We start from the raw sequence: 26,053 nt of genomic DNA on the forward strand, positions 1-26,053 counted from the left end.
AGAGAGCATGAGGGAGCTAGACTGACCAATAAGGCAGTACCTCTTAAGATCCTAGGCGAGGTGACACAGGATTCTGAATTTCCCAGTGTCACCAGTATGATTTCCTCCACAGCCCAATAGTCAGTGCTGTCTGGCCCAGGAACAAACAACTTCCAGCTGCAGGAGAGCTTTTGGGGATGGTGCTTGCAAAGATTTCTGTGCTGGGGGAAAAAACAGGCTGCTCAGGGGACAGGTCCTGTTTCACCTTCTCCTTATTGCGCTGTTTCTGCCCCAGGGCCCTGGAATGAAGGGCAGGCGCTGGAAAGGGGCTGAATGCAGCTTCTCCTGCAGACAGTCCAACCCTTGACGAGGGCCAAAGCACAGAGGTCCATGGAGGCTGGCAAAGAGGCCCGGGCCAGGCACCCCTCCCCATGGGCCAGCATGCTGCCTCCAGATGCGTGGGGCCCCTGCTAGGCCATGGGAGCCTGAGCTGGGCAAAGGCGCCCCCAGTTGGAGGGCCAGCTGCACCCGGGGCTGGGGAAGGCCCACCGTGGTTCCAGAGGGCTCCTTGCCTGCCTCTTCCCCAACCCCAGTTGCCTCTGGGGCGGCCTGGGAGAGGCCCATGGCCCGCAGAGGGGCCCACACCTCCGTGGGTCGGAGGGCCCTGTCCTGCTGAAACGGGAGGGGGGGAGCACTGCTCCAAGTGAGGCCGGCTGCCTCCCTCCAGGCTGACTGCAGGGGGTGAGCGGGGGGCAGCCATGCAGGCAGGGCCTTGGCAGAGGGCCCACAAGAGATGCAGCAGCCGCACATGCGATGGGCACATTCAGGACAGGCTGCCCCACTGCGCTTCTCCTCCCTGGAAGCGGGCCTGGCACATGCCGCCCCTCCCGGCTGGGGGCCTCGGGTGCATTTCCTGGCTGCTGCGTGTGCCCTGCACTGGGTTTCCCAAGGCTAATTAGGTGCTCATGGTGTCTGTCCGCCCTCCCTGCCTCCCTCCCTCCCTCCCTGCACTGCTTGGCAGACAGCCCCAGGTGCCGCGAGGATCTCCCCTGCTTTCTGGGGCTCGCCTTCTAAATTTAGCTTCCCTGTGCTGCTTTCCAGGCCGTGGGGAGGGGCCGCGCGGAGGAGCGAGCGGGAGGGCGGCTGCCTGCGGGGGGCAGGCGGGGGCTGGTGCTCTCGTGGCCGGGCTCTGGCATTTAAGAGCTTCAGAGCGGCCCCGCACAGCACAGTGAAGACGTCGTGCACTGCCCGGGACAGCCGGTCTGCAGGAACGCCCCGCAGCGCCCGGAGCCGGGTCTCCTGCGCAGCTGACATCGCCAAAGGAAGATTCTGGCCGGGCTGGAGGGTCTGTCGCCATGTGGTTTTGCTGTTTCCGAAATCAGCACGCCACCTCTGGGGACTGAGCCAGTGGGCCAGGGAACTGAAGGGAGCAGCCGCCGCTCCCACAGCTCCCCGCCACAGACAAGGATGGTTCTCAAGAGGGCTGCTGCTCCGGAGTCCTTCACGGTCCTTGCACCACCTCTCTTGTGTCCCGGGAAAGCCGTCATGGGAGCACAGCCTGCCAGAAGAGGACGGCTGTGGGCCGCCCCCTAGACTGAAGCCCCGCTGCAGGCCCCCCGTGCCCGCGGAAGCCCCCCGAGCCTGGAGGAATTTTCCAAGGCGCCGATCAGCCAGTCTGACGTACTGAGTCTGGACAAGGGGCCAGGACGCTTGCTGCTCGAAGGCTGGCCAGACGTAGCTCTTGTCGGGGATGGGGTGACAACTGCCGGGTTTTCTTTTTGTTCCCGTTTTTATATTTCTTGGGCTAGGAGGGTTCCTGCGCTCCAGCTGCCGCATCGGGGAAATCCAGGTGTGGGGAGAAAAGCGCTTCTGTGGGGACTGGGCTGGGGGCCTCTCCGTGGGGAGGGGGACATTGACGTTCTGGGGCAAGCAGTGTGCCTCACGTGAACAGAGCAACATGCAAGTTTCTTTCGTGTGTTCGGATCACAACATCAAGAGCCGCAGTGCCGAGGACAGGCTCAACCGGCAGAATGCCAACAGCCCCAGCACCCGGGGCAGGTTCCGGGCCGTGGCCATGGTGGCCCGGAGCCTGGGGCAGCTCTCCATGCATAATGCCCCCTCCACCAGCGAATCCGGCACAAAGCAGCCCGGCATGAAGTACAGGTATGGCGAAGGGAGGGCAAAGGGCCCGGTGCCGAACAGGGCATGCTCGTTTTCCCCTTAGCATGGAACTGATATGCTTCCCTTTCCCCTCTGGCAAGGAGCCCAAAGCTGCCAGTGTGGCCCATTGTGTCTGAGCCGCTCTCCCTTTCATCACAGCAGCACTCCTGCGAGGTAGGCTGTGTGGTGGAGAAGGGCCTCGGGCCACCTGGGCGCTGCGTGGCCGAGTGTGGGGGACTGACACAGGGTCTCCCAGGTCGTCATGAGGACCACAGCGGCACCCTCCTAGAAAGAGCGCCCCACCCCGAACGAGGACAGAACATGGCCCAGGAGGGAAGGGGGGTTTCCCTCACAGAGCTCCTCCCCTGCTCCCCAGCTCAAGGCACATAGGCTTCAGATGGCCCCTTCTGGGCCAAAGAGCAGCTGGCAGGGCCACGGGACCCTTTTCATGGGGGGATGCAGAGGCCTTGCTCCTGTGCGGCTTGGGGCCCTGCGCCAGCTTTTGTTACCAGAACAGCCGAGGCGCTGGGCCTGCAGGCTTCTCTTTTTCAAAAGCACAGGGTTTTCATCCCTGTGGCAGTGCAGGATTCCCGGACGGGGCCGGAGCTCAATGTCCACCTTACATGCATGTTCCCAAGTTCCCCTCAGCATCACCAGGCGTCTCTGGAGAAGTCCCTGCCAGTCCACGTCGGGCAAGAGGTCTCCCTTTGTGTGATTCTTGTACGCGGCACAGGAAAGGCCTGGCAGGATTGGGCCCCAGCTGCATCCAGCCCGGCACTCAGAGGGAGAACGGCTGCCCCAGCAGGAGCTGCTCAGTGCCTGGTGTGGGCAGGCCTGCCTCCCCTGGTAACCAAGGCAGCACAGAACCTGCTCTGTTTTCAGAACCATGAGACCCGGACTCTTACTTAGTTTTTAGGCAAAAGGCCATAGCTGAGTGATGAAGGCTGTACATTGCATGCAAAAGGTCCCAAGTTTGGTTCCCAGCATCTTCAGGAAGAACTCGGAAGGGAATCCACCGGAAGCCCCGGAGAGCTGTTGCCCCTGTTTGTGCTGAGAGTACGGGATCCGCAGGGACCGGGGTCAGGCCCCCTCAGACAGCTGCAGCCGTTCCTGGGCAGGAATCTTTCAGGAGCCAGGAAGCTGCCCTTTCCGCCCCAGGCTTGCTCCACACCCCCCCTCCCCCTTTGCTGTCCTCTGCATGGCGGCCCTTCCAAGCCGGGGGTGCCCGCGATGGGGCCTGGGAAGCCCAGCAAGCCAGGCCTGTCCTCGGCCACGGCTGTGCTGTTCCCGCACAGGGAGCGCGGACTCACGCTGCTGTGGGAATCTTGGAAGCTGCCCAATGCTGTATTAGCCCCTTGCTCCATCCAGCTCAGTGCTGTCGGCACGGACCGGCAGTGACTGCTCTCCAGGGGTTTCCGTGGCAGATCCAGCATCCCTACCTGCTTGCACCCAGGCTGCTCCCAGTGCTCCCTTTGGCAACCAGTGCGGCCCGAGCCTTCCCAGAGAGGGACAGGGCATGCTTCCTGGACGTTCTTGGCAGCAGATGGCTCGCTCAGCAGGGGTGGCCCCTCCTGGCCCTCAGCTGGGCCATTGCGCTCTTCAGGGTGGACCAGGTGGGGCCACAGCGGCCAGCACACGTGCTGGTCTTCATGGCTCCCCGTGGCTCCTGTGTCCGCCACGCTCACCTCTGCAAATGCAGGGAGGGGTCCGCCCATCATACTGGAGCTGGGGGGAAGATGAGGCCACCTGGACTTCCATGGAACATGGGACAGGGACTCTGGGGGCCCCACCCTGCCTGCAGGCCTGTGTTTCACCACCCGGGAGGCAGTCCTGGATACCAGGCTTAGCAGGCAGGCACACAAGTCCCCCGTCGTGCCTCTCATTCCGCAAGAGGTGTGCGACCACCCAGCACCCCGTGAGAGAAGCCAGAAGCGGCAGTGCTTGCCAGCGAAGGCAGAGGTCAGGTGCCCCCATCCGAACAGGAGCACCAAGCTAAACCTTGGGGCTTCGGCTCAGACCATCTGCCAGTGCTGCCATGATGGAGAGCGCTTTGGACGGTGGAGACCCATCCAAAGCATCTTTCCTCCTGGCCCTGGGCAGAAGGCCTGGCCTTTCTCACAGAAGGTCAGGAAACGCCACAGAGGATTTCTGTCCGTGGCTTGCTGGAAGTGACAGGCACAGCGGGACTTCGGATGTGGCTCAGAGCCATGCGCCACCCTTCCCCTCACCCTGTGCCCCCCCGCCACCGCAGGGCCCTCTGCCCACCAAGGTTGGTCCTGTTCTTTGCAGCACGGAAAATGCCTGACGGCTTACAGATTCATAGAGAAAGCGGGTATTTATGTAGGCAAGGCAAGGCATGGCATGGCATGGCATGGCATCCTTCCTCAGCCTGGAGCGCTTCTACCACTGCCATAGGCTGTGCCAGGTGGGGGTGATGGGTGTTGTAGGCCAAGGCGGATACCTGATCTAAAAAATACTTGAACTTTTCTTGCTGGAAGTCACTTGGGCGCCTGGTGGGCTCATGGTGCACCCATTGTGTTGATTGAGGCACTGATTATGTTTCTGCAGCCAAAGCTCTCGACGAAGTTCACAAAGCCGCTTTCTGGGGGCTTTGGTTTTTCAATGAAAATGACTTTTCAGTGTTTTGTGTTTGCTCTTAGTGATGTTCCTGTAGGGGCATCTCACATCATTTTGGGGGAAAAGCCTTCTCATATGCTCTGGCCAGTACTCATCTTCATAATTGGTGTGTTGGGGGGGGGTGCACAGGGGCAGTCCCTTGAGCTACTGTAGGAGATCCAGGGCTCTCTGGGGACTGGGACCCCTCCCCCACCCATTGGCATGGCTCTGAATCTAGGCAGGCCAGCCCCCACGCCTGCTATGAGCCTTTGGAAAAAGGCTATGTGCGGTAGCGTTGTTCTGCCAGCTCTTTTCCCCGCAAACGGTTGCAGGAGAGGTTGCCCAGGCGAGGCGCTCAGTGGCAATTGCACGAGAGTGGCTTGCCTGGATTCTTCTCTTGCACATTGCTGCAGCGATGGGGTGCCTCTGTTGGCTCCTGGCAGCCATGCAGTTGCGCCTGCGCCCACCCTGGTGGCCTCTGATCCAGCAGCTGCTGCATCGGGGCGAAGCCCTGGCCAGCTCTGATGGCGCCAGCTCACGCGAGCAGCGAAGGGCTTCCCCACTCCCTGGCCATGCACCTGCGTATGCTCTTTGCAGGGGCGGGGAGTGCAAAACACTGATGGGAGCCGAAGTGCATCTGCTCCCTGTGAGCATCGGTGCCGAGATACCAAGGGCCGCGTCTCTTTTTGACAGCTGCAGCTGCTGATCGCAAGGTGCTTGTGTTTCTTTCAGAAACCTTGGGAAGTCAGGGCTGCGAGTTTCCTGCCTTGGCTTAGGTAAGTAGAACCTTCTAGGCCTTCCTTTCACCCAGCTCATGGCTGCCAGAGGAAGGGCACGTGCCTCCTCCAGCCAGCCTGTGGGAGAGGCGCCACAGCGGTGCATCCGGAGCGGAGCTGGTGGAGGGGGCGCCCACAGAGTGGGAGCCATACCGTCTCCCCAGGTTTGCGAGACCTGAGCACTTCTTCCTGAAAAGGCGCTCTGTGCTGGGTTATGGAAGACAAAGGCGCGCACTGGCCTGCAACAGGCTTCAAAGCCGTTTGGCCGTGTGTGCAGGGGAGCGTGCAGGGCGTCCTGTGCGATGCACCTGCGAAGGCCCCGCGGCGTGTGCCTGCTGGCCTCTCCACCGGCGCTTCTGTTTCTGCCTTCGTGGAGCTCCAGCCATCCTTTTTATTGCCGCCATTGGGACCGTGACGGAACGGGCAGGGGGTGCAGCTTTGCGGGTGCAGCTTCTCTTTGGTCCAGGTTATGTGCAACTTGTGGCCAGAGACGCTCATGCTAAGGACCACAGGCCATGTGAGGCGTTTCTGGGGGTGGGGAGTGAACGGAGACGTAAGCCGTGCTCCTGCTTTGAGATCAAGGGGGCAAAGTGCGCTGTGTCTACGGGGGCCCACTGATTTCAGTGGCTCGGCAGTAAGCACGATGGCGCCTGGAGGCAGCCGTGAGGTTGAAATCGGGAACGCTGGCCACTGCCCCGTTTTGGGCAGCGAGCAGCAGCTGGTGGCCACAGGGTCGACAGGGCAGCTCGCCCTCCTCGGTCCCTGAGCGCTCAAGGCGCACTCGTGGTGTTGGGGCTGTTTGGGGGACGGCTCCGAGGGCAGGAGCGTATGCTTTCCAGCTTCGGGGAAAAGGGGTGCTGCTCTTGGCAAGCAGAGGTCAGTTCCAGCAAAAACTGGCCCCGCGGAGGCTGTAGGGGCATCCATCCCCACACTGAGCAGGTCACCCATCCCCACGGTGCATGCATATTTTCCTCACATCCCACCCCCCACCTCTCTCTCTCGTTTGCAGGAACATGGGTCACATTTGGCGGGCAGATTACCGATGAGGTAAGCACGTGCCCCTTCTTTCCCCCTCGCAGGTGCCGCCTCGTGTGTCACCCCCCTGCCCAGGCTCTTGGGCAGCCTTCCCCCCCACTGGAGCCTTCTGGCGGCTTGGGCTGCAGCCCCCTAAAGGCCGGTCAGGCCAACATTTCCCCTATAAGTTATAGACCAGAGGAAAACGGCGCAAATTCTGTATTGCCGTATACATTCTGAGAGAAAGGCTTAGGGTGGGAACTCTGTACGTGTAGCCCAAGGAGAAGGCCTGCCCTGCAGTTCCAGCAGTGGGGCTGAGGCCCCCGTGTCCTTGGATAACTGCATGTGGGGAGAAGCAGCTTTGGATAAGAAGTGACACACATGTAAGTGTGTGCCCTTGTGGACGGAAACAAGCAAATCTACAGAAATGGATTGACAAACTGAGGTGTGAACACGCCATGACTGGCGTGCCTCTCCAGGAGTCCGTGGCAGCGCCGGGCCATGGGCAGGTGAGGGCAGGAGGTGCTACCTGCCCGTCTGGCACGCTCCTGGGATGGCCGCATTGCCTCTCTTGCAGATGGCGGAGCAGCTCATGACCCTGGCCTACGACAACGGCATCAACCTCTTCGACACGGCAGAAGTATATGCGGCAGGAAAGTGAGTGGCCCTGTACGGTGCTGAGCGGGGGGTCGAGGGGCGGCACAGGCGCCTGCCCGCCCTGCACACATACACGTGGCGCACCCTGTCATTCCTACATCAACCCTGCATGGTAGGCCTGTCTCATTAGACACAGCAGATGGAGAGCAGGCTGGAGATGAGGGGCACCGGCCCCTCGCTGGCCTGTGGCCTCATCAACGCTTCACCTGTCTCTGGAGACCCCCGTGAGTCGCCTGCACAGACGGCATTTTTGGCAGCAGGCTTGCCCAGTGTGGCTGACGCTTTTCCTTCCCATCAGCTGCCGGTGTTGGGCAATGGGCTTGGCCCTGCCCAAGGTTCCCCTCAAGTCATGCTGGTTCAATTAACGCCCTCGGAGTGTCCCAAGATGCAATTTGCAGGGGGCCGCCCCTCTGATGCAGCTTGTGGGAGCAAGCTCTGTGGCCATGCTGAAAGGCCGGCACCCTGCCCTTCTTCTGCCTCCAAGGCGGCTCGTTTCTTTCAGTCCATCACTGCAGGGGCGGAGTAGCCAGCCAGGGTTGGCCTGGGATACAAAACACACCTTTCCCTTTCTTCCCTCTTGGGTGACCAAAATTAGTGGCGTAGTAAAGTCCTCACAGGTGACAGTGTGGAAAGCAGGAGGACAGAGGATTTCTTCCAGGATCTCTTGAGTGAGGGACTGACATCAGTGGTTCTTTAATGCAGCCAAAATTGAATCAATCAAACAAAAAGACCTGAAGATCCTTGCAGCTCAGTTTCAGAAAATCCATATTGCATCCTGTGAGAAATCTATGCATTGCCTCCTTCCACTTAGGTTGCCTTCTTGGAACCGTCACTCTTGCAGAGACATAACAGGGAGCTCCTCTGAAGACAGGAAGCCTTTGCTCCTTGACGCTGAAGTCCCCAGGCTTTGCTTTTAGAGTTACTTGCTGCCAGGGAAGAAGAGCTGCCCCTTGGGTCTCTGTGTGGGTTACTGTTCTACAAGGCCCCCTCATTGGAAGGGGGCAAGCAAGCCGTTGGAGTCAGTGAGGACTGCTCTGCCGCAACCCTGGCCTGAACCCTGAGCTCCAGCTTCCTCTCCCTTGGCACCAAGTTCCACACACCCATGTGGCTCAGCAGGAATGGCTCCATCGGCACTCCCGGGATGTCCTTGCTACACGAGTCTAACAACCACACTGTCCATTTCTCTCTCTCTCTCTCTCTCTCTCTCTCTGTTTCTTGCAGGGCTGAAGTTGTGTTAGGTAATATCATCAAGAAAAAAGGATGGAGGTAACCATTTTCCCCTCCTCCCGAATCCCCTTCCTGCCCCTCCATCTGTGCATGGACTGGTACCTCTGTATGCACTCACATTTTTAGCCTTCCATAATGAAGGAAATCATGAGGACTAGAATCATGCCAGAAATTGAAATGAGACTTTTATTGTTGTGGTTTTTAATAATGCAGAACACTGCAAAGTTTAAATTTAGCTTGAAACTCAATTCACCATGGTAGCACTTCGTGGGAGGGGTTTGCCACCAAAATGTACCAACCAACCTCCCAATCCACCTTTTTCCTCCTTTCTTTGGCCGATGGGTGCCCTGTGGCCTGGGGGTGGGGTTGGGGGTCAGGCAGCCCCTGCTCCGGATCCAAGGCACCCGTTGCTTTAACTCCAGACAGTGTCCCAAGGTAGTGTTGCTCCAGAGCATTGTGGGACATGTTCAAAGGTGACTGGATCCTGCCGTTACCAGGTAAGCCCCCCCAGGGTCAGGTGAATGGTGGCTTGGAGAGGCCAAGGGCAGCCTTTGGGCTCCGACGACAGGCCCCAGTCCTGTCACAGAAATCTGTCAGAGGTGCCTCCGCACAGGCCGTCAGCCACAGGGCTGGGTAGCCGCATTAAGGATGCCGAAAGGCTCGTTGGGAAGGAGCCATATTGCCGGTTGATGCAGCCTGAGAGTCACAGACTGCTCCCAGGTCGTTGCAGCCCTGGCCAGGTCTGTGGCCACCCGGCCTTTCTGGAGCACGGCAACCAGTCTAGACCCAGGGGCGGGTGGGGGGGTCCAGGCAGCCTTTCTGTGCCAGATGCACCCGTGGTGCAAGGTCAGCTTCCTGGAAACTCTGCGTGTCATTGCTTTGCCACAGAGTCCCTTGGTCAGAATCCACCGGGGTCCACGGTCCAGTGGGGGGAGGGGCGGAGGCAGAGGAGGCTGAGTTGGCCACAGGTGGTCTCTGCATGTCCGGGCTTGTGTGCAGCCCCCCAACCCCATTCCAAGGCCTGACTTTCCAACCAGAGCACGGCAGGCATCTGTGTGCCGGACTTGCTGAGCGCCGCACGGGAGCATGCCGCCGATGCATGGCACCACATGCTGTGCTGGATCCAGCTTAGAGCAGCACCACTGAACCCAGTGGGACTTGAGGTGGTCCTGCTGTGAATGGCAGGACCCCTCCACGCATGGCCCAACCTAGTATCATTTTCCTTTTCTTCCCCGTGCCTGGAATATATAAGTGAAGGACAGTGTGCCAGAGGTGCCTTGACAATCTCTAACTTCCCTAGCTTTGTACTGGACATTCCACGCCAGTTTATTTCGCTTCCTTTCTCTTTGTTGCTTTGCAGACGCTCGAGCCTCGTGATAACGACCAAAATCTTCTGGGGAGGAAAGTACGTGATCATCCCAGTGCTTAAGCCTCACGTCCTTTGAGTGCAGGGCCCCCCTACTCCTGATGCCTCAGGCTGGAGCTTTCCCTTTCCTGCCTCTTTTTAGGACTCCTGGGAGGGAAGTGAGCCTCTGCACGTGGGTGGAGTGCAATTCCCCCCTCACCCCTCTGCAGCGGAGTCGCATCGCTTGGGGGCGAGAGATCAGGATTCCCGGGAGGCCGCGGGCCACAGTGACCTCTTTCCTTGCCACTCCTTGCCGGGATGCCGGTGGAGGCTGGTGGCTGCGATGGCCCCCAGTTCCAGTCTGAATTCTTGGGGCGCCGTCCATGCTGTGGAAGCTTGTCCCCGAGGCAGGCCCAGTGCTGCAGAGAGCCCCTTCATTCGTTCATTCATTCATTTGTTGGCCTTTTCTGGGGAGGGGCTGCACTGCACTACCTAAATAGGTGGTCTAGTGCCACCTGTGGCACCATCAAAGCCCAGGCAGAGCTGTCGAGGATCTGTCCCTGGTGCTGAAGCACATGGTTCCCCGATTCCCATTCGACACCAGGGATCTCTCTCTCAAAGGACTGTTTAGGGGTTCCCCACAGTGCCGAACCTCCATTCTCCGGCCCCCACCAGTGTTGGCTCCATGGAAGCCTCATGTTGAAGCCTGGAGTGGCTGGGCCACCCGTTTGCCCACCGCTGCCCGTCAGCCTGTGCAGCCCAGGGAAACCATTTGCCCTCAGCCAGCCTGACCTCTCGCATCTCCCTTTTCCAGGGCTGAGACGGAGAGAGGGCTCTCCCGGAAGCACATCATTGAAGGTAAGGCAGGGGGCAGATCCAGAAGAGCCTTTGGAGCCGGCTTCAGTGCCCCACCCCAAGGGAAGCCCCTTCTCTGGGGCCAGAGTGTGGCTGTCTCAGGAGTCCCCTTGCCGCCTTGGGCTTCCGGTTTGCCGTGGTCTAACCAATGCAGCAGTTGCAGGGTGATCTTGGCAGAAAAGTCCTAAAAGCAAGGGAGTGGTAAGACCAGGTTACACCCTAATGGTCTTTGCCTCCTGGGCCATTGTGCTTTTCCTCCGTCTGCAATCACGTGGCGATGCTGCGCTTCAGCCCTTCCCCACTCCTTCCTAGTGAGGGTTGCAGGGCAACAGTGTGATGCAGTGGTGAAGAGCGTGGGACTGGGACTCGGACGATCCAGGTTCGAGTCCCCGCTCGGCCATGGAGCCAGCTGGGTGACTTTGGGCCAGGCACAGACTCTCAGCCCAACCTGCCTCACAGGGTTGTTGTTGTGGGGATAAGATGGAGGAGGAGAATGAAGTAAGCTGCCTTGAGCCCTTTGTAGGAAAAAGGCAGGATATAAATTGGAGGAAAAAAACCACAGGCCAAGACCCGTGGAGGTGTCCAAGCCTCCAGCAGCCAAGGGGGGGGGGGGCCGCACCAGCAAACTTTCACTCGCCTGCAGCCGCGCTCCACACCATGACCCCAGGAGGGTCCGTGTCCCCTCAGGACAAGTTGCCCCAGGCAGCAACTATCCGTTTCCAGAGGTGAGATGCAGGCAGGACCTCTGTGGTCACCTCGACGATGCTCAGTGCCCGGCGCATCAGACAGAGCAAACGGCGGTCCGTGCGTGCAGCCATAGTTCCCTGGCTTGTGCTGCTCGGGGTCCCGGGACAAAGGGTGTTCAATGTTTCATCATGCGAGCTCACACGGGTGCCCTCAAGCACTGCTGGCGGATGAAAATTAATCTCCTTAATCTGAATTAAGTGGGCTTTCCCTGGCAGAGCTGATCTAAACATTCTGGAAGAGCTTTGGCATTGTGGGGGTCAAGCTGCAGAGGAATTCGGATTGGTTTAAAATAATGTAATGGGTTGTGTTAATTTTTGATTCTCTTTATTTGATGACTGTCATTGGTTTAAAATGGTTGTGCCCATAAGTGACAGTTGGAGGATTATAAATATTAATAGAGTTACCAAAGGACTGAAAAACACAGAAACCTGGTCACATCTGCCATGTGTGCGCACATGAAGCATCAGCTGTTGTTTGGGTTCATACCTGTGGCGAGGACTGAGTTGTTTTCCTCAGGCTGGCTGATCCCAGCGGGGGTTCTACAGCCAACTATTTGCTGGGACCCCAAAACCAAAGTATGGACACATCATCTCTTGGTTTCAACAACTTCCAGATTTTTTTAAAGACAAGTTCTTTCCATCCCATGTCCCCGTAGATTTTTCACCAAAATAGGTGAATAATTTGGTTAAGAGGCAACACAGAAGCTATTATTCATGCACAGTTTTGCTTGTCTTTCTCCCAAAGGTAAGAATTCCTGCCTGCGTGCTTTTACGCATGTCACCCAATTATGGGAACTGCTTTCCCCAATTTTAGGACATTGGGGGAAATGTTTTTAAAAATGCACGTATCAAGAGGAATGCCTTTCCCAGTTAGAATAAATGCATTTCTCCTAATCTGTGCAAGTGTCTGCTATTTCTGTTCACGTACACGTTTTTGAATGCAAATTTCCCTCAGGTGCCTCCTCCCCGGGAAATTCCTACGTATTTTTTTCCTCAGAGAACTACCTCACAAAATTTGGGGAAGTGCAAAAACAAAGAGATAACAGCATTAGTTCAGGAAATATGAACTGCATCATTTCCTGTGAAAATGTAATCCAAAGGGCTTTCTCCGCCTATCCAAGCCCCCAAAATGCATCCCATCTGTCTTTGACCCCCCCGCCACACCCCTCTGAATATAGGCGAGTCTTGCAGGTGCCTTCCAGGGACTGTGAGAAGCAGAGCGCCAGAAGCGAATGAGGGGAGGGGAGAGGAGGGGAGGGGAGGGGAGGGGAAGACCTTGGTGGGCTGGTGGTGACTCAGCAGACTCCCCGTTTATGAGCAGGGCCTGCAGCAACCAGGGAGGGGCTGCACTTGATGAGTTCCCCTTCTGCCCCCCCACAGGCCTGAAAGTCTCGCTAGAACGGCTGCAGCTGGAGTACGTGGACGTGGTGTTTGCTAACAGACCAGACCCAAATACACCCATGGAAGGTAAGTGGAACGGCATCGTCTTGCCTATTTCCTCAGAGCACCGGTTGCTCCCATGAAATTCTCTGCGGGTCCTTATCAGAGCAAGGAAGTATATCTGTGTGTTCCTGAGGAGGCCTCCTCCGTTAACATTGGGGATACTCTTTGATCTCACATTTGGAAAGGTTCATAGGCCCCTCCTGAGCAGGGACTCATGCAGAGATGCAGCAAGCACTTGCAATACTCCTCGTCAGTGCAAGTCAGCGTCTGCTCCTCTGAATGGAGCATGATGGGGTGATCTCATCTCTTTGGAAGCAGGGACGAGACTGCAGCGTCCAGCACAGGTTGGAAAAAGGATTGGTTGGGAAAATGCGAAATGCCCCGGCTGGGAATCATGCAGACACACCATGCAGTGTCTCTGCGTGCTGCAAAGAGGCTGCTTCGTGGATGCAGCCATATCGGATGGGAGGTCACGGGTCATATCCCCATCCCTAGCAGAGGCTGATTGGAGGGCAGCAGGGCCATGGCAAAGGAGCACGCAGAGATGCAGTGGGCGGCTTCCTGGCTGGCCAGCTGGAGCTCATGGGGACCATTTATGAGCAAGCTAATGGGGTTTTCTGCGGTAGCGGAATAAGCTGCAAGGTTCTGCAGCAAAGGCTTCTGCTGCCATTTTGGAATGCTGGGTAGCCATGCAGAAGGAAGGAAGAGGGCTGGTCTTGTGAGCAGAGAAGCAGAATGAGTCAGAAGGGGCCTCCTGGGCCATCTGGTCTGTCTCCCCGCTGCAGCCAGCTCCGCTCACAACATGCCTGCATGCCCACCTTTCCAACACTGGCAAGTGCCTGTTTCTGGAGATTGACTGCCTGCAAGAAGCTAATGTTGGGTCTCCAGTCAGACCATCCTGGGCTGGGTGTGTTTTGGTGCCATCCCATAAAAGGATGGCATGAAACTACACCAGGGAGAGTCTGGGCCTCCCTCCCTCCCTCCCTCCTGGTGTGATTCAGCGCCAGGAGCAGGATGAGCGCGCCCAGCGAGCACGGGCTTCTCCGCTGGGGAAGGGGCGTGTGGCAGCCGCACCAGTGCTCCCTCTGCTTTCCTCGCCCACCTGCCCTTGCGGCCTCATCCCGAACGCCTGGCAGCATCCAGGGCACGGGGCTCAGAGAGGCCCTCGCCTCTGTGGTCCAGGCAGCCAACTCCCACGGCTCCGTTCGGCACACGGACTGGGGCTGCCTTCCCTCCATGGGTCGTTTTGGAAAAGGGATTGGCAAGCGTTCCTCTCAAGCCTTGTGAGGAGCAGGGTGGTGGACTTGTGCAGGCCTTCACTCGCCAGCCCTTCGCCTGGTGAGAGGAGGAGACGGCAGGCCAGAAGAGCAGCACGCCTTGCCCACTTCCCCCAAAAGAGGAGCCTGGGCTGGGCCTCCCCAGTGTCTTCCCCACAGCCAGGCGGCCAGGTGTGGGCACCTCCTTCCAGAGCCGTTCTTCTGTCGGTTCAGGAAGGCCTCCGGGGAGGGGCAGGGGGCACACGGGGAACTGCTCCAGGGACAAAGGGACCACTGTCCTTCCCAACGGGCCACCCTTGATGTCCATTCAGCACATTCCAGGAAGGGGGTGGAGATTGATTTTCTCCAAGTGTGTCCAAGGAGCTTGCAACCCAGATTGTGATGGAGGTGGACCAATGCCAGGCCCTGCCAGCCTGCAGCACCCCAAAAAGAGGCATGTAAAATGTTTTTCACCTTGAGGCAATCTGCATCAGGCAGCCCTAACTCGGGGAGACCAAAATGCTGCTGCAGCCAGCTCTCCTCATGAGTTCGTAATCCCTGGAAGTGGGTTTCTTGGGGGAGGGGAGACGATTCTGAAAATAAGCAGCATCCACTTTGGAAACGGGCCCACGTGTGCAGCCTTGTGCAAAAGCTGGTGCAAATCCAGGGTGTGGTGAAAATGACTCACCTCATTTTCACATGTTTCTGCAGACCAAGGCTGTTGAAACTCAGATCCAGCCCACCTGCAGCCCCAGAGGGCCACACACCCCTTTATGGACCCCCCCCCCGCATTTCCACCAGCTCCTGATCCGCTGCTGATTTCCTGGCCTGGGCCTTCTTTTCTCCACGCTGAATGGTGGAAATGCCACCCCCACCCCCACGGCTTAAGTCTCTGCAGCAGGAGCTTTATGCTGGCATGTATGGGTCTTGGCCCTGCCCCATTGCCTTGGGGGGCACCCCCTTTGGTCCTTTTCATTTAACTCTGCCCTTGGGCTGCAAGAGGCTGGGCTCCTCTTCTGCCTTTCGAATGGAGCTGGCGTGGAACTGATGTCAGTCCTGGTAGCCTCATGGAGCGTGTTTGGCTTGGCCACAACACTGGCCCATTTTCTTCTTGCTAAAAATGTTTGGCAATATTTTCCCAGCTTCCTATACCCCAGTAAACTTGCATGGTCTGAATTAAAATGGGAGGTGGTCTCCTTTTGTTGAAACTAAAGTAAGACATAAGCAAGCGCAGAGGCAAGCACTTTGGGCATGCAAGAGAGTGGAAGGGGGCTGGACAGCCCGGTCCTGCACAAACCACTGCCCTCCCCCTCCCCCTCACACCCTTCTGGCATGCACATCCGGCACAAGGGGCATCAGGTGAGTCAGTCCATGGCCCATGGAGCTGCACATTGGACTGCCACGCTTAACGCTGGCAGGGCACTTTCACGTTGCCCCACAGTGTCGCTCCCATAACCCTAGGTGAGTCACGGCTGTTCTCCCCCAGTTTGCTGGTGGGAGGGGGACTGAGACCCAGAGAGGGCAGCCTGCCTCCTAGTGAGCCCATGAAGGAGGCAAAACTGGCACTGGCGCAAAGCCAGACTCAGCACCACCTGCCTCTGATGGGGGACCGCAGCAGTTTGCGCTCAAGGAATCATCACACTGGATGTGCCGCCCCAGGTGAGCAGGAAGCCGCCCCCCCGCCCCTGAACATGGGTGAGAATGCAGGCCCTGCCCCAAGCAGCATTTAGGGCGGCCCCCGCGCCTGCTGGGGCCGGCCTTCTCTTCTGCAAAGGCGGTGGGGGGAGGTAGGTCTTCCCGCCCTGCACCGCGTGTATTGCCGCGCCACGTGGTCAGCCAGCAGCTGTAAACTCTGGTCTCTCTTAAATCTTTCTTTTATCACCAGGGAACCCATTTAGCTCTTCCAAGTCGCGAACATTCATCATAGAAGGTACACTGTACCCCCATCTTGATTATCTGCATCCAAGTGGCATTTTATGGGACGGAATCCGCACATTTTTTTTATTCTTATTGGCAGTACCTTCCTTTACTCGGATGGCAAAATTCTCCATAAAATGCCTGAAGGAAGCAAAGAAAGAAAGAGGGAAAAAAACTGGAAAAAAAACCCCTTTGCCCCTTAGCAACATCTTGCAAGTAATACTTAAAATGCAAAATGATCGTTTTGGTTCTTTCTAGCATTCTCCTTCCTGGTTCATGCCATTTCCTAAGCTCCTCTCCATTGCATCGCATGCCTCTCACCTGTGCAGGTGCTCATGGTGCTTCCTTCTGCATTCTCTTGGAATTTGGCATCCATGCCTGTGCTCATCCCTGGGTTGGTGGCCTGCCTCACATCCTCCCCTTTCCCAGCAACTGGTGATCCGAAGACCAGGCGAGAGCAGGCAGGACATGCTCAAAGGCACCAGGCCTTAGGGGGCAGCCCCCTTCCTGCTGCACATGGACTCCTTCCGTGCACATGCTCCTGCGGAGGGTGCCCTGTTTGCTGCCCATCTTCACTGGGCACGAGGGGCTCCGCTGAGGGCGTGGGGGTCCAGCTCTGTGCGCCCTCGGCATCCTTTGATGTCCAGGGAAGGGGTGCCCACGCTAGAGCAGGGTTGCAGCTGGGGAGGGGAGGGCCACCTGCTCCAGGGGTCTCAGTTCCTTGCATGGCAGTCAAACTGGGAAAAAACATTCCCTGGAGCCAGTGTGGGGATACTTCCTGTGCTCTCCTGCCATGCGGAGGTGGGGGGGGCATTTCCAGGGATGCCCCCTGCCTGTGACCTTGCTGCAAACCCCACCCCCTCCCCATGGCCTGAGGCTCAGGAGAAAGCTGCTCCCAGTCGCACCATGGGAAGACTGTGCCTGGGGCTGTTCAGTGCCGGCCCCTGCCCTGGCTGTCGTTCCCAGAGCACAGGCCCGTGGGGCTGCCCTTCGGCGTGGCCAGCGTGGTGCTCCTTGCCCGGAAGCCATGGCGGGCTCGTAGCGGCCCACTTGGGACTGAGGGGAAATGGAGAACAGCATCGTGGCCGGGGCAAGGCTGAGCAGCAGGCGTCCTCTGCCTGGGGGAAGGGCTCCCTGGCCCAAGGGCAGTACGCCGAGTGTCTCAGAGTCGCCGGCTGGGAGGCCGCCCTGCCTGGAGCACTGGCAAAGCACGTCGGCAGCCTCTCCTGAGCCATGGGAGCTGCCTTTTGGAAGCGTTGGTCTCGCGGGGCCCTGAAATGCAGGCTGGCCCTTGGAAATCCCCGCTTTCACGCATCTGGATGGTGCTCGTCCCACTTCTCAGTCCGGAAGGGCTCCTGAACGGCCTGCGCTCCAGCAGGGAAAGGAGGTGCTCCCTCCTGCAGGCTTCAAAAGCAGGAAGGCACGCAACACCCGGAGATGGGAAGCGTCAGCAGGCGGAAGGGCCGGGCTTCTCCCTGAGGCTGCTGGAGCCGATGGCCAGGGAGGGGGCCCCACGCTTCTCAAGGGCGCTGTCCGCCGGGGAGGCAGCCTGTCTGTCTCAGGGGCCAGCCCCACATGCGAGGCACATTTATGCTCCCCGGTCTCGCCCCCGCCGCTCAGCAGGGAGCCTCGCCATCCCTGCTTCCGAGAGTCCTGGAAGGTCGGGAGACAACCGGCAGGGATACTCCTGATGCCTGTCTGGGCAGTATCCAAGCCAGTGGCAGATTGGGGGGGAGGGAGCATAAATGTGCCTCGCCCTCCCACGTACCTCTGGCATTGTGCATGAGCCCTGAACCCTCTAGAGTAGCCATCCCCAGCCAGGTGCCCGCCAGTGATTTCAAACTGAAGTGCCCAGAATCCCCTGGGGTGCCAGGCTGGAGAGCGCTGCTGGAGCGGCATCGCTACCCTTCAGTGCATGGGACTTGATTTTTTTTGGGGGAGGGTGTTAAATTCCTGCACTTTCAGGCATGATTTTTTCTTTGCTTGACTGGATAGATATTTTGCACTGCATGCTTCAAAACCTTTGCGGTGGGAAGGGGAAAATCCTGAAAGAATTTTGGAAATCAAAGATCCACAAAGTCCCTAAAGCACCCTGTGGCCCCGTAAAAGGGGGAATTAATGTCAGCATGAGCATTCATAGCTCCTTGCTCAGACACTTTCAAGCATATCTTTCCCATCTTAAGGGCTAGAAGCTTAACTTTAAAATACACAAAAGCAAAACAAACCCACATTCTGCATTCAGTTGCAACTCCTGTACTTCAAAAGCAGAGGTCTGCGCAACCGAGCCCTTTCTGCCAAGCGCTTCAGCAGCTCTCAGGCAGGCCAGGAAGCACTGCCCAAAGCTCTCTGCCCCACCCCCAAATGGCTGCACAGTGCAAAACTCGTAATTTGTGAATGCTTCTTAAGCTTGCACCTTTGGAACCCACGATTTTCCTCCCCAGACACGGGGCTCTGGACAAGCCGGGCTTAATTACCCAGAGTGGCTGGGAAGCCTTCTGAGGAAACGGTGGGCAGCTGGTTGGCACCTCCCAAATGCAGGGAACTGCACCTGCCATCAGGCCCAGCGGGCATAGCCAGGGCTGGGCGCAGTGGTTCGGGGCTTCTGGAGCATGCTGGCTTGACTGGGCAGGGCTGGCTGGGCTGCCTTTGGGAAAGCCCAGGAGCTCCTGAGCTGCAGAGAGGGGCCTCAAGAGTCTGCACCCGCCCAAAGCCCCACTGGACAGCAGCCAACCCAGAGGCCCTCCGGGCCAGTGCAGGCTCGTACGTGCCTGGCTTTTCCTGGCTGTGCAGCATGGATCCTGCCTGATGAGGCAGTGACCTGCAGACACGGTTCCCAGACAGGAGTCTTCCTGCTCAGAGCGTAAGCAGCCCCTTCCGGCAGGCCGTTGTGCGTGGACTGCCCTGCCAGTGGGACAAGACGGCACACGGAAGGAGGCTTTTCCTGGGCTGATGCAAGGAGAGCTTGTCAAAGTTTCCCTTTCCATAACTCTGTCATCCTCCTGCCATGCACCCATGATGGAGCCCCCCCCCCACCTGCCATTCTGTCCTTGTCTGTTTTATTCCATTTGCTGGTCTCATTTCTTTCCACATTTTTTCCTCTTTTGTCGGGGGCAGAGGGGCCACACAAGAATCGCGAGCCATCTCCCTGGAGCCCCAGTCAGGATGTCTCTCTGGAACGTTCCTGCTCTGAGCCCTTTCCTTTCGGAACCTAGATTTGCACTGCTTGCAAGATGTCTGAGTAGTTGAAAGCACCCCTTCCCCTTCATTTGTTTGTTTATTTACTTGTTGTTCCTTTTTGGTGTCGTGGCCTTAATTCAAGTGAGCGTCCTCACTCCCTCGCCTGTGGGTCTGACGCTGCTCCCGCCCTCTTTCTCTCTCTCTCACTCGCTCTCCTTCTCCAGAGACGGTCCGAGCCATGACGCACGTGATCAACCAAGGGATGGCCATGTACTGGGGGACCTCGCGATGGAGCTCGATGGAGATCATGGTACGGGGCGCCAGGGCTGTGGGGAATCTCGCCCTCCGTGGGACGCGCCCGCAGGCCCCCGAGCCTGTTGCCGCTGCTCCTGCTCCCTGGCATGGCAGCATCCCTGCCAGAGATCAGGAGATGAGCACTGGACGGTGATGCAAACGGGCAGCGGTGCTTGGGTGCACTTCTGCTTAATTGGGTTGCACTCAGATGGGGACCGGGAGACTCGTGAGCAGAGGAAACTTCCTGTTCGGACAAAGAGCCGCCTGGGCTGGGCCAGCGCCTGCTGATCCAGGACGGAGGGTTGTGGGGAGGGGCGGTGTGTCAGGAGGGGACCGGCTCTGGTCCTGTCTGCTGCTCAGTGGCAGTGTGCACTTTCTGCCCATTTAGATTTATTCTGCCCGAGTTCACCTCAGAACGAGAGGGCGCCTATTATTGGCCGTGGATCTCGCCTGTCTTTCGAGCACTTCCTTCTCAGGATGGGTCCCTGTTTTGGCTTTCAGGAGCACCCGAGCGTTCTGGTTGAGAGGAATATTTATTTCTGGTTTTTATATCCTGCCTTTTTCCTGAAAGGAGCCCAAAGCAACTTTCCCAGGGCCTCATCCTCCCGCCCATATCAGGCTCGCAGCGGCCCTGGCAGGCAGGAAGGCAGGCACTGGCCCGAAGTCACCCAGGGAGCCTTGTGGCTGCACAGTAGCTGCAAGGCGGTCTCCCGAGTCCCATCTGATGCTCTAACCAGTAGGCAACATGAGCCTGTCTGTAGCACCAGCTCTGCTTTGGAGCCCAGGATGGTCACTCAGAAAGCTTCCATGGGGACCGGCCCCTTGCAGGGCTTCTAGCTTGCTTGAGGGGCTGCTCTCTCCGGCGCACGGAGCAAGGCCTTCTTCCACACACCTTGCCTGGCCTTTTCCATCCAGAGATGGCTGCTGCCCACTGGCCTTGCACCCCCAGGGTTCCGTGACGCCCACCTGCCTGGCCTGGCCTCTCCTTGGCATCCGCACACACTGGCTCAGGCTTCTGGCCAGGAAGCACCTGAACACGGGGTGCCCCCAGACGTCTCTGCACAGCTTCTCTCGGGAGCTTTGGCCTCTGGCTGGGAAGCATGTTTCACCCTCAGCTCACGGCCGGTTTCCTCTTGGGCAGGCGGAGTCTTTTCCACCTGCATCCAGGAGGGAGGGTTGCTCAGTCCCCAGAGAGGGCAGCAGAGCCCAGTCCCAGCCGCAGCCCCTTTCTCCATGCTGCAAGGCGGGACTGTCCCGAGCCTTCTTGCAGCACAGAGGAAAAGGGAAATGGCAGGAACGAACGAGGGTGACCTCTCAGTGCCACCAGTGAGCTGGGTGTGGACAGCACTCCGGTCCCTCTCCCCAGACAGCTCTGCCCCACTGGAAAGGGGCACGTGGTCCGAATGGGACACCTGCCTCTGTGCAGTGAGAGGGCCCCAAGCTGCTGCCCTTTCCTGTCCCCTGCCTTGAGCCGCCCAGGCCTCCAGTTCCATCTTCTGCGCTATTTATCTCCCCTTTGCTGTGACTCCCCTGCAGCTTCCTGGGCTCCTGTTTGGGGCACAGCAGCCTAGTCTAAGGAGCTGCCGTAGTTACTCAGCTGTGGACAGAAAGCACTCGGCACCATCCGGAGCCCCATCCACCTCCACTTGGCCGGCGTCTTGCATCCCAGGGGCCCCACTCGCCCGGCCCCACACTGTGCTCAGCCGCTGGGCCCGGGCCGAGCTGCACCAGGCGAGGAAAGGGCCCTGCGGCCAGCAGCCTGCTCTCCTGCCGCCCCTCCTAACTCTGGCACGGCCCTCTTCCCGGCAGGAGGCATACTCGGTGGCTCGGCAGTTCAACCTCATCCCGCCCATCTGCGAGCAGGCGGAGTACCACATGTTCCAGAGAGAGAAGGTGGAGGTGCAGCTCCCAGAGCTTTTCCACAAGATCGGTGAGTGCCTGCCGCTGGGGGCAGCAGCCCTGCACCCAGGGCAGGCTTGGGGGCCCTTCCAAGGACCACTTGGCGCAGGGGCACCCTGGCCAGGGCCTGCCCGCAATCCTCCCGCTCTCTGCTGTGGCTGCGGGGAAACAGGCACGCAAAGGCTGGAAAACCCCCAGGCGATCGGAGGGTGGGGGGCAGCCCCTGGGGAGATCCTGGCTTGCCCCGCCAAGCAAGCTGGATTGCACCTTGTTCGGGGAATCCTCAGTCGTGGAATTGCACAGATTGTGGCCTGTTAATCGTTGATCAGTCGGTGCAACACAAATGTGTGTGATCCTATGAATTATTCCAAGGGCAGGACAATTCCTGGAGTGTGTTTTGTTTGTAAGAAATCTCAGTGCAACTGTAAGGAGGGCTGATATTGCGGGGGCAGTGTCCCACAGTAAAGGAGGGGGCTACTGTTAATGTCCTGGCTGAGGAGCATGGAGACTGGCTGGGGAGGATGGGAGTGGCTGTCCAAAACATCCGGAGGACGCCAGGCTGGAGAAGGCTGGGCGAGGAGTTGTGCACAGCCTTTCATGCCGCCACGCCAAATTCCCGCTGGGGATGAGGAGGCTCTCTACGTATTTATTCCCATTAACAATGATACTGGCAGCGAGGTGGGGGCTGAAATGAGGGGCTTTGCCTGCGTGAGAGGCCTTGTCTTTGCCTCCGTCAGCCTGGTGGAGCCACACGGAGTCCGTGGAAGGCTGCTGGGTGGGGCCGGTGCGTGTTGGCTGGGAGAGGGCCTGCTGCCCCCCCCGCCCACTGGCACCCAGGATTCGAGGCTCACTTCCTCCGGCAGTGCCCCGGGACAGGGCGGGCGGGAGAAGGAGCGGATGCTTGCCAAGAGGGCAGCAAGAGCCATTTATTTTATGTGTTTTGCTTAATAATTGAGAGGAAAAAATGATCTACAAAAATGTTATTAGTGAATTATAATTTCAGTATAAATGCCCAGTTGCTATTTAATACAATTTTATGAAAACAGATTAGCTGTTTTGGCAGAAGGGTTGGGACCAACAGAATCCACAGTCAAGATACAAAAACGTACATCATTTAAATTGTTTAGTGTAAGCATTAAAACCATTGTATCCAAAACACAGATATTGCAATGTACAAATTGAAAGCAATTGTGCAAATTTAAAATCTGTGATATTATAATGTCATGATAGTCATAGGAAGAGAATTCCATGCTGGATTATCTGAGAGCAGCTCCACCGCCACCACCTCTAGGGCAGGGCCTGGAAGGTTCATGGGAAAGCAGCCCCCGTGTGCTCAGGAGGGGAGGCCCCGGCCTGCCCCAGCGGCCCTGCAGCACCGCTCAGAGTTGCCCTCGATCCCATGCTCCCCTCCGGCCATGCTGAGACCTCGTCGCGGCCCCTTCCGGCGTGATGCCGCCCTTGCTTCTCCCCACAACCTGGCCTTCCCCTTCTTTCCTCAGGTGTGGGCGCCATGACATGGTCCCCTTTGGCGTGCGGGATTGTTTCAGGGAAATATGATGGCGGCATCCCCCCCTACTCACGAGCATCGCTGAAAGTGAGTGGGGGCACTGTTCCGGGCTGTGGTGGGGCTGGGATGCATGTCGGTGCGGTGAGGCCCGTCACCCAGGTTTTGCCGTGCCCCCCATTCAGCCCACTGACCTTTTGCCCCCCCTTCCCCTCGGCAGGGCTACCAGTGGCTGAAAGACAAGATCTTGAGCGAGGAGGGAAGGCGGCAGCAAGCCAAGCTGAAGGAGCTGCAGGCCATTGCGGAGCGGCTCGGCTGTACTTTGCCCCAGCTCGCCATAGGTGAGTGGAAACGGTTGCCCTGAGCCTGAGCCTGAGCCTGAGCCTGAGCCTGAGCCTGGCCCCGCTGGCCCCCTTCCTGGCTCAGCCTGAAAGAGCTGGAAACTGCCCTGCTGGGCTAGCGCCCTCTCCATTCTCCCCAGCAGCAGCAGACTCACCAGCGCTTCTTGCCAGCGCTCTGTGTTTGTTTTGCTTGCAAGTCTCTGAGCATACACAAAGTGAAAGGCTGAGCCCTCTCTGGCCCCCTTGTGTGCCTGTCTTGTGGAGGGCTGTGGAACCGGCCACCTGTGCTCCTCCCTCTAGGACTCCAACGGGGCCGCCCTCCGAACGCGACGATGGAATCTGGGTCTACCTTCCCAGGAGGCTGGGGTTCCCCATCCCAGGGGCGCCCCATCGCTAAAGCCCCCTCCTCAGGACTTTGTTGCCCTCCTTCGTTCCCACGGGCGGTTGGCTGGCCCCTCGGCTGCCCGAGCAGGCACAGGCGGGTGCCCAGGGCCTTGGGCCGCAGCTGGAGCTGAGCCCGTTCCAACAACCACCTCGGTGTCGGAGCCCGAGGGGCAGCCCTGCCGGGACCAGCCGGCTGCCAACATGCAGCTCATTTGGCGTCTGAGCTCTCTGGCCCACCCAAACGGTTGGCCTCTCTTGCGCGCCTGGGAACGTGCGCATGGCAGCCTCTGTTCTTCGTGACGATGGGCAGCAACGAGCCGCTGGCTCTCGGCCAAGCCTGCAGTTGCGCGGAACAAACTCCCCGGAAGGGCAGACACACGACAGCCATGGCTCTTTGGTTTCTGCATCTGCTCCTTCCCTCTTTTGAAAGGGAAAAGTCTCCCAGCCTCATAAGCGTGGAAACACAGAAGCAGAGCGAGTCAGAAGGGGTCTCCGGGCCATCCAGTCTGGCCCCTGGCTCCGTCCGGCTCTGCTCCTGACATGCCCACCATGCGCATGTTCAGTGAGGTGCTCTGCCCCCAGACGAGGTGCCCAGCTGTGTCTTGTCCCGTTCCCCTGACCCTCTCGCTTCCCCCACAGCCTGGTGTTTGCGGAATGAAGGGGTCAGCTCGGTTCTGCTGGGAGCATCTAATGCAGATCAGCTGATGGAGAATATTGGAGCAATACAGGTGAGTCTTTCTCCACGCTCCGGACTGGGCTGCAGCAGCCTTTGCTGGTCCTGCGTGGCCAGGAGGAGGTGCTGGGGGAGCTTGCCCAGAGTATGGGCAGGCGACCCCTGCAGGAGGGCAAAAGAGGCAGTGCCCCCCCCCCCACCACGTGCAGACACCTGCCTTCCTTTCAGATCACACCCCAGGAACCTGCACATCCCGTGGCAAGGCATACAGTCAGCCCTGCACCGGATTGTCACGGGGTTTGCAGTTCTGCAGCCACTCAGGTTTCGCCCTCTGCAGAGGAATAAGGGCCAAGCTTCACGTTACGTGGAGGATGCGTCTTGTGACTGTGTCTTGCTTATTTCTGCAGTTGTGTGGAGGACTTGGGATGTGTCTGGTCTTTACTGCAACCCTCTGCTGCATAGGAAGGGAAAGTTTAATGCTTCCTTCCTAGATGCAGATTTATCATTCCTGGCATGGATGCGGTATTTGGGGTGGTTGGGTGGAATCCCCAGAAAGGCAAACCTGTAAAAGAGACATCATGTAAAAAGGAAGTACTGCTAGCTGGCTCCAAAATCCTGCCCAGCCCCGTGTGTCTGAGCCAAAGCCCAGGACGCATCACACAAGAGCCCTTTCCCCCTCCTCTGTCCCTCTGTCTGTCTGCCCACCTGACTCTCCGGGGAAGCTGCTGCAGGATGGAGGCCAGCTCTGTTTCCCGGGCTCCCCTGCTCCAGTTGAGGCTTCCCTCTGCTTCCATGTGGGCGACCCACAGTGAGCTTTCCCAACCAGCCACCAAGCAGGGGTGCTGGGTGCAGTTCCCATCAGTCCCAGGGTCTGCAACTCCCAGGTGCCTCAGTTAGCATAGCTGGTGGTGAAGGATCGTGGGAGCTTTCTGAAGGACCACAAGTTGCTCACTCCCAGGGTAAAATCAGGGAGGGCCCGGGCGCTCCAGTGTAAGGCCCAAGTTCTCTCCGTGGGGGCTTCCTCTGAATTCTTACTTCTACCCAGCAGGTTCTTCCCAAGCTCTCCTCTTCAATTGTCCATGAGATCGATAGCATCTTGGGCAACAAACCCTACAGCAAAAAGGACTACCGATCCTAACTGGGAATCCCGCCTGCCTGGAACTTTTCCCCGACTCCTGGCCTCTCTCCCGTTTGCTTGCTTAAGCTATATCGAAGCCAAGTGAAGAGTGTGGCTCGCATCCAAGAAAAGCACAGCATGTCCCAAAGACGCTGGAGTGAAACCATTCTCCAAATGTCACCAGACCAAACGTGTAGGCTTCTTAACGTAAACATTTTTTTTCCAAAGGCAAGAAACACAGGCTGGGAAAGGGCATGAGAAGGGTTGGGCTGGCTGCAGCTGCAGAGTCCCTCTGGTCCACGGCTCCTCATTTCCCTCCCTGTTTTTTATCTTCTGACAAGCATTTGTCTGGCCGGAGAACGTGCCACAGGGATTAAACAGCACTGGGGGTGGGGGGCGTTTTTGCAGCATGACTAGTCAGAGCAGGCATCTGATTTTTACTGTTTGACGGGGCTGAGCTGGGCTGGGCTTCAGCACCCCTTTTGTGCTGCAGGCGCCTGTCCAGACCCCTGCAGGAAGCGGGCCGTGGCCGCCCACGGGGGGGATTGGAAGTGCCCTCTCCCCACCACCCCCCTTCTCCATTTTCAGCTTGTAAAAGGTTTGCAAACGAGGGGGGTGGTCTGCCCAGGTTGGAGAGGTTGCCCCCGTTGCCCCCGTGGCTCTGTGTGTTGCC

At 58.4% G+C, this 26,053-nt stretch overlaps 1 protein-coding gene across 1 annotated transcript; it reads left to right on the plus strand.

Annotated features, from left to right (window-relative positions):
• Positions 1-1,936: 1,936 nt before the first annotated feature.
• KCNAB2 (potassium voltage-gated channel subfamily A regulatory beta subunit 2) lies at positions 1,937-25,768 on the plus strand. The gene is made up of 14 exons (XM_044419668.1): positions 1,937-2,142; positions 5,488-5,531; positions 6,541-6,578; positions 7,123-7,202; positions 8,424-8,468; positions 9,790-9,834; positions 10,589-10,632; positions 12,756-12,842; positions 19,393-19,478; positions 21,272-21,392; positions 22,861-22,955; positions 23,086-23,206; positions 24,230-24,318; positions 25,312-25,768. Exons 1-14 carry the CDS (start codon positions 1,937-1,939, stop codon positions 25,399-25,401), a joined length of 1,191 nt encoding a protein of 396 aa, XP_044275603.1. The 3' UTR covers positions 25,402-25,768.
• Positions 25,769-26,053: the final 285 nt, after the last annotated feature.

The sequence above is a fragment of the Varanus komodoensis genome, unplaced genomic scaffold (assembly GCF_004798865.1).
Source record: "Varanus komodoensis strain SLA01 unplaced genomic scaffold, ASM479886v1 scaffold106, whole genome shotgun sequence".
In the NCBI taxonomy this organism is placed as follows: Eukaryota; Metazoa; Chordata; class Lepidosauria; order Squamata; family Varanidae; genus Varanus; species Varanus komodoensis.

What these genes read in the sequence shown, in the direction of transcription:
- KCNAB2 (XM_044419668.1), top strand. Translation starts at nt 1,937, where the DNA reads ATGCAAGTTTCTTTCGTGTGTTCGGATCACAACATCAAGAGCCGCAGT. An exon ending in GAAGTATATGCGGCAGGAAA is followed by an intron (nt 7,203 to 8,423) that starts GTGAGTGGCCCT and finishes TGTTTCTTGCAG; the next exon opens with GGCTGAAGTTGTGTTAGGTA. An exon ending in CCGGAAGCACATCATTGAAG is followed by an intron (nt 10,633 to 12,755) that starts GTAAGGCAGGGG and finishes GCCCCCCCACAG; the next exon opens with GCCTGAAAGTCTCGCTAGAA.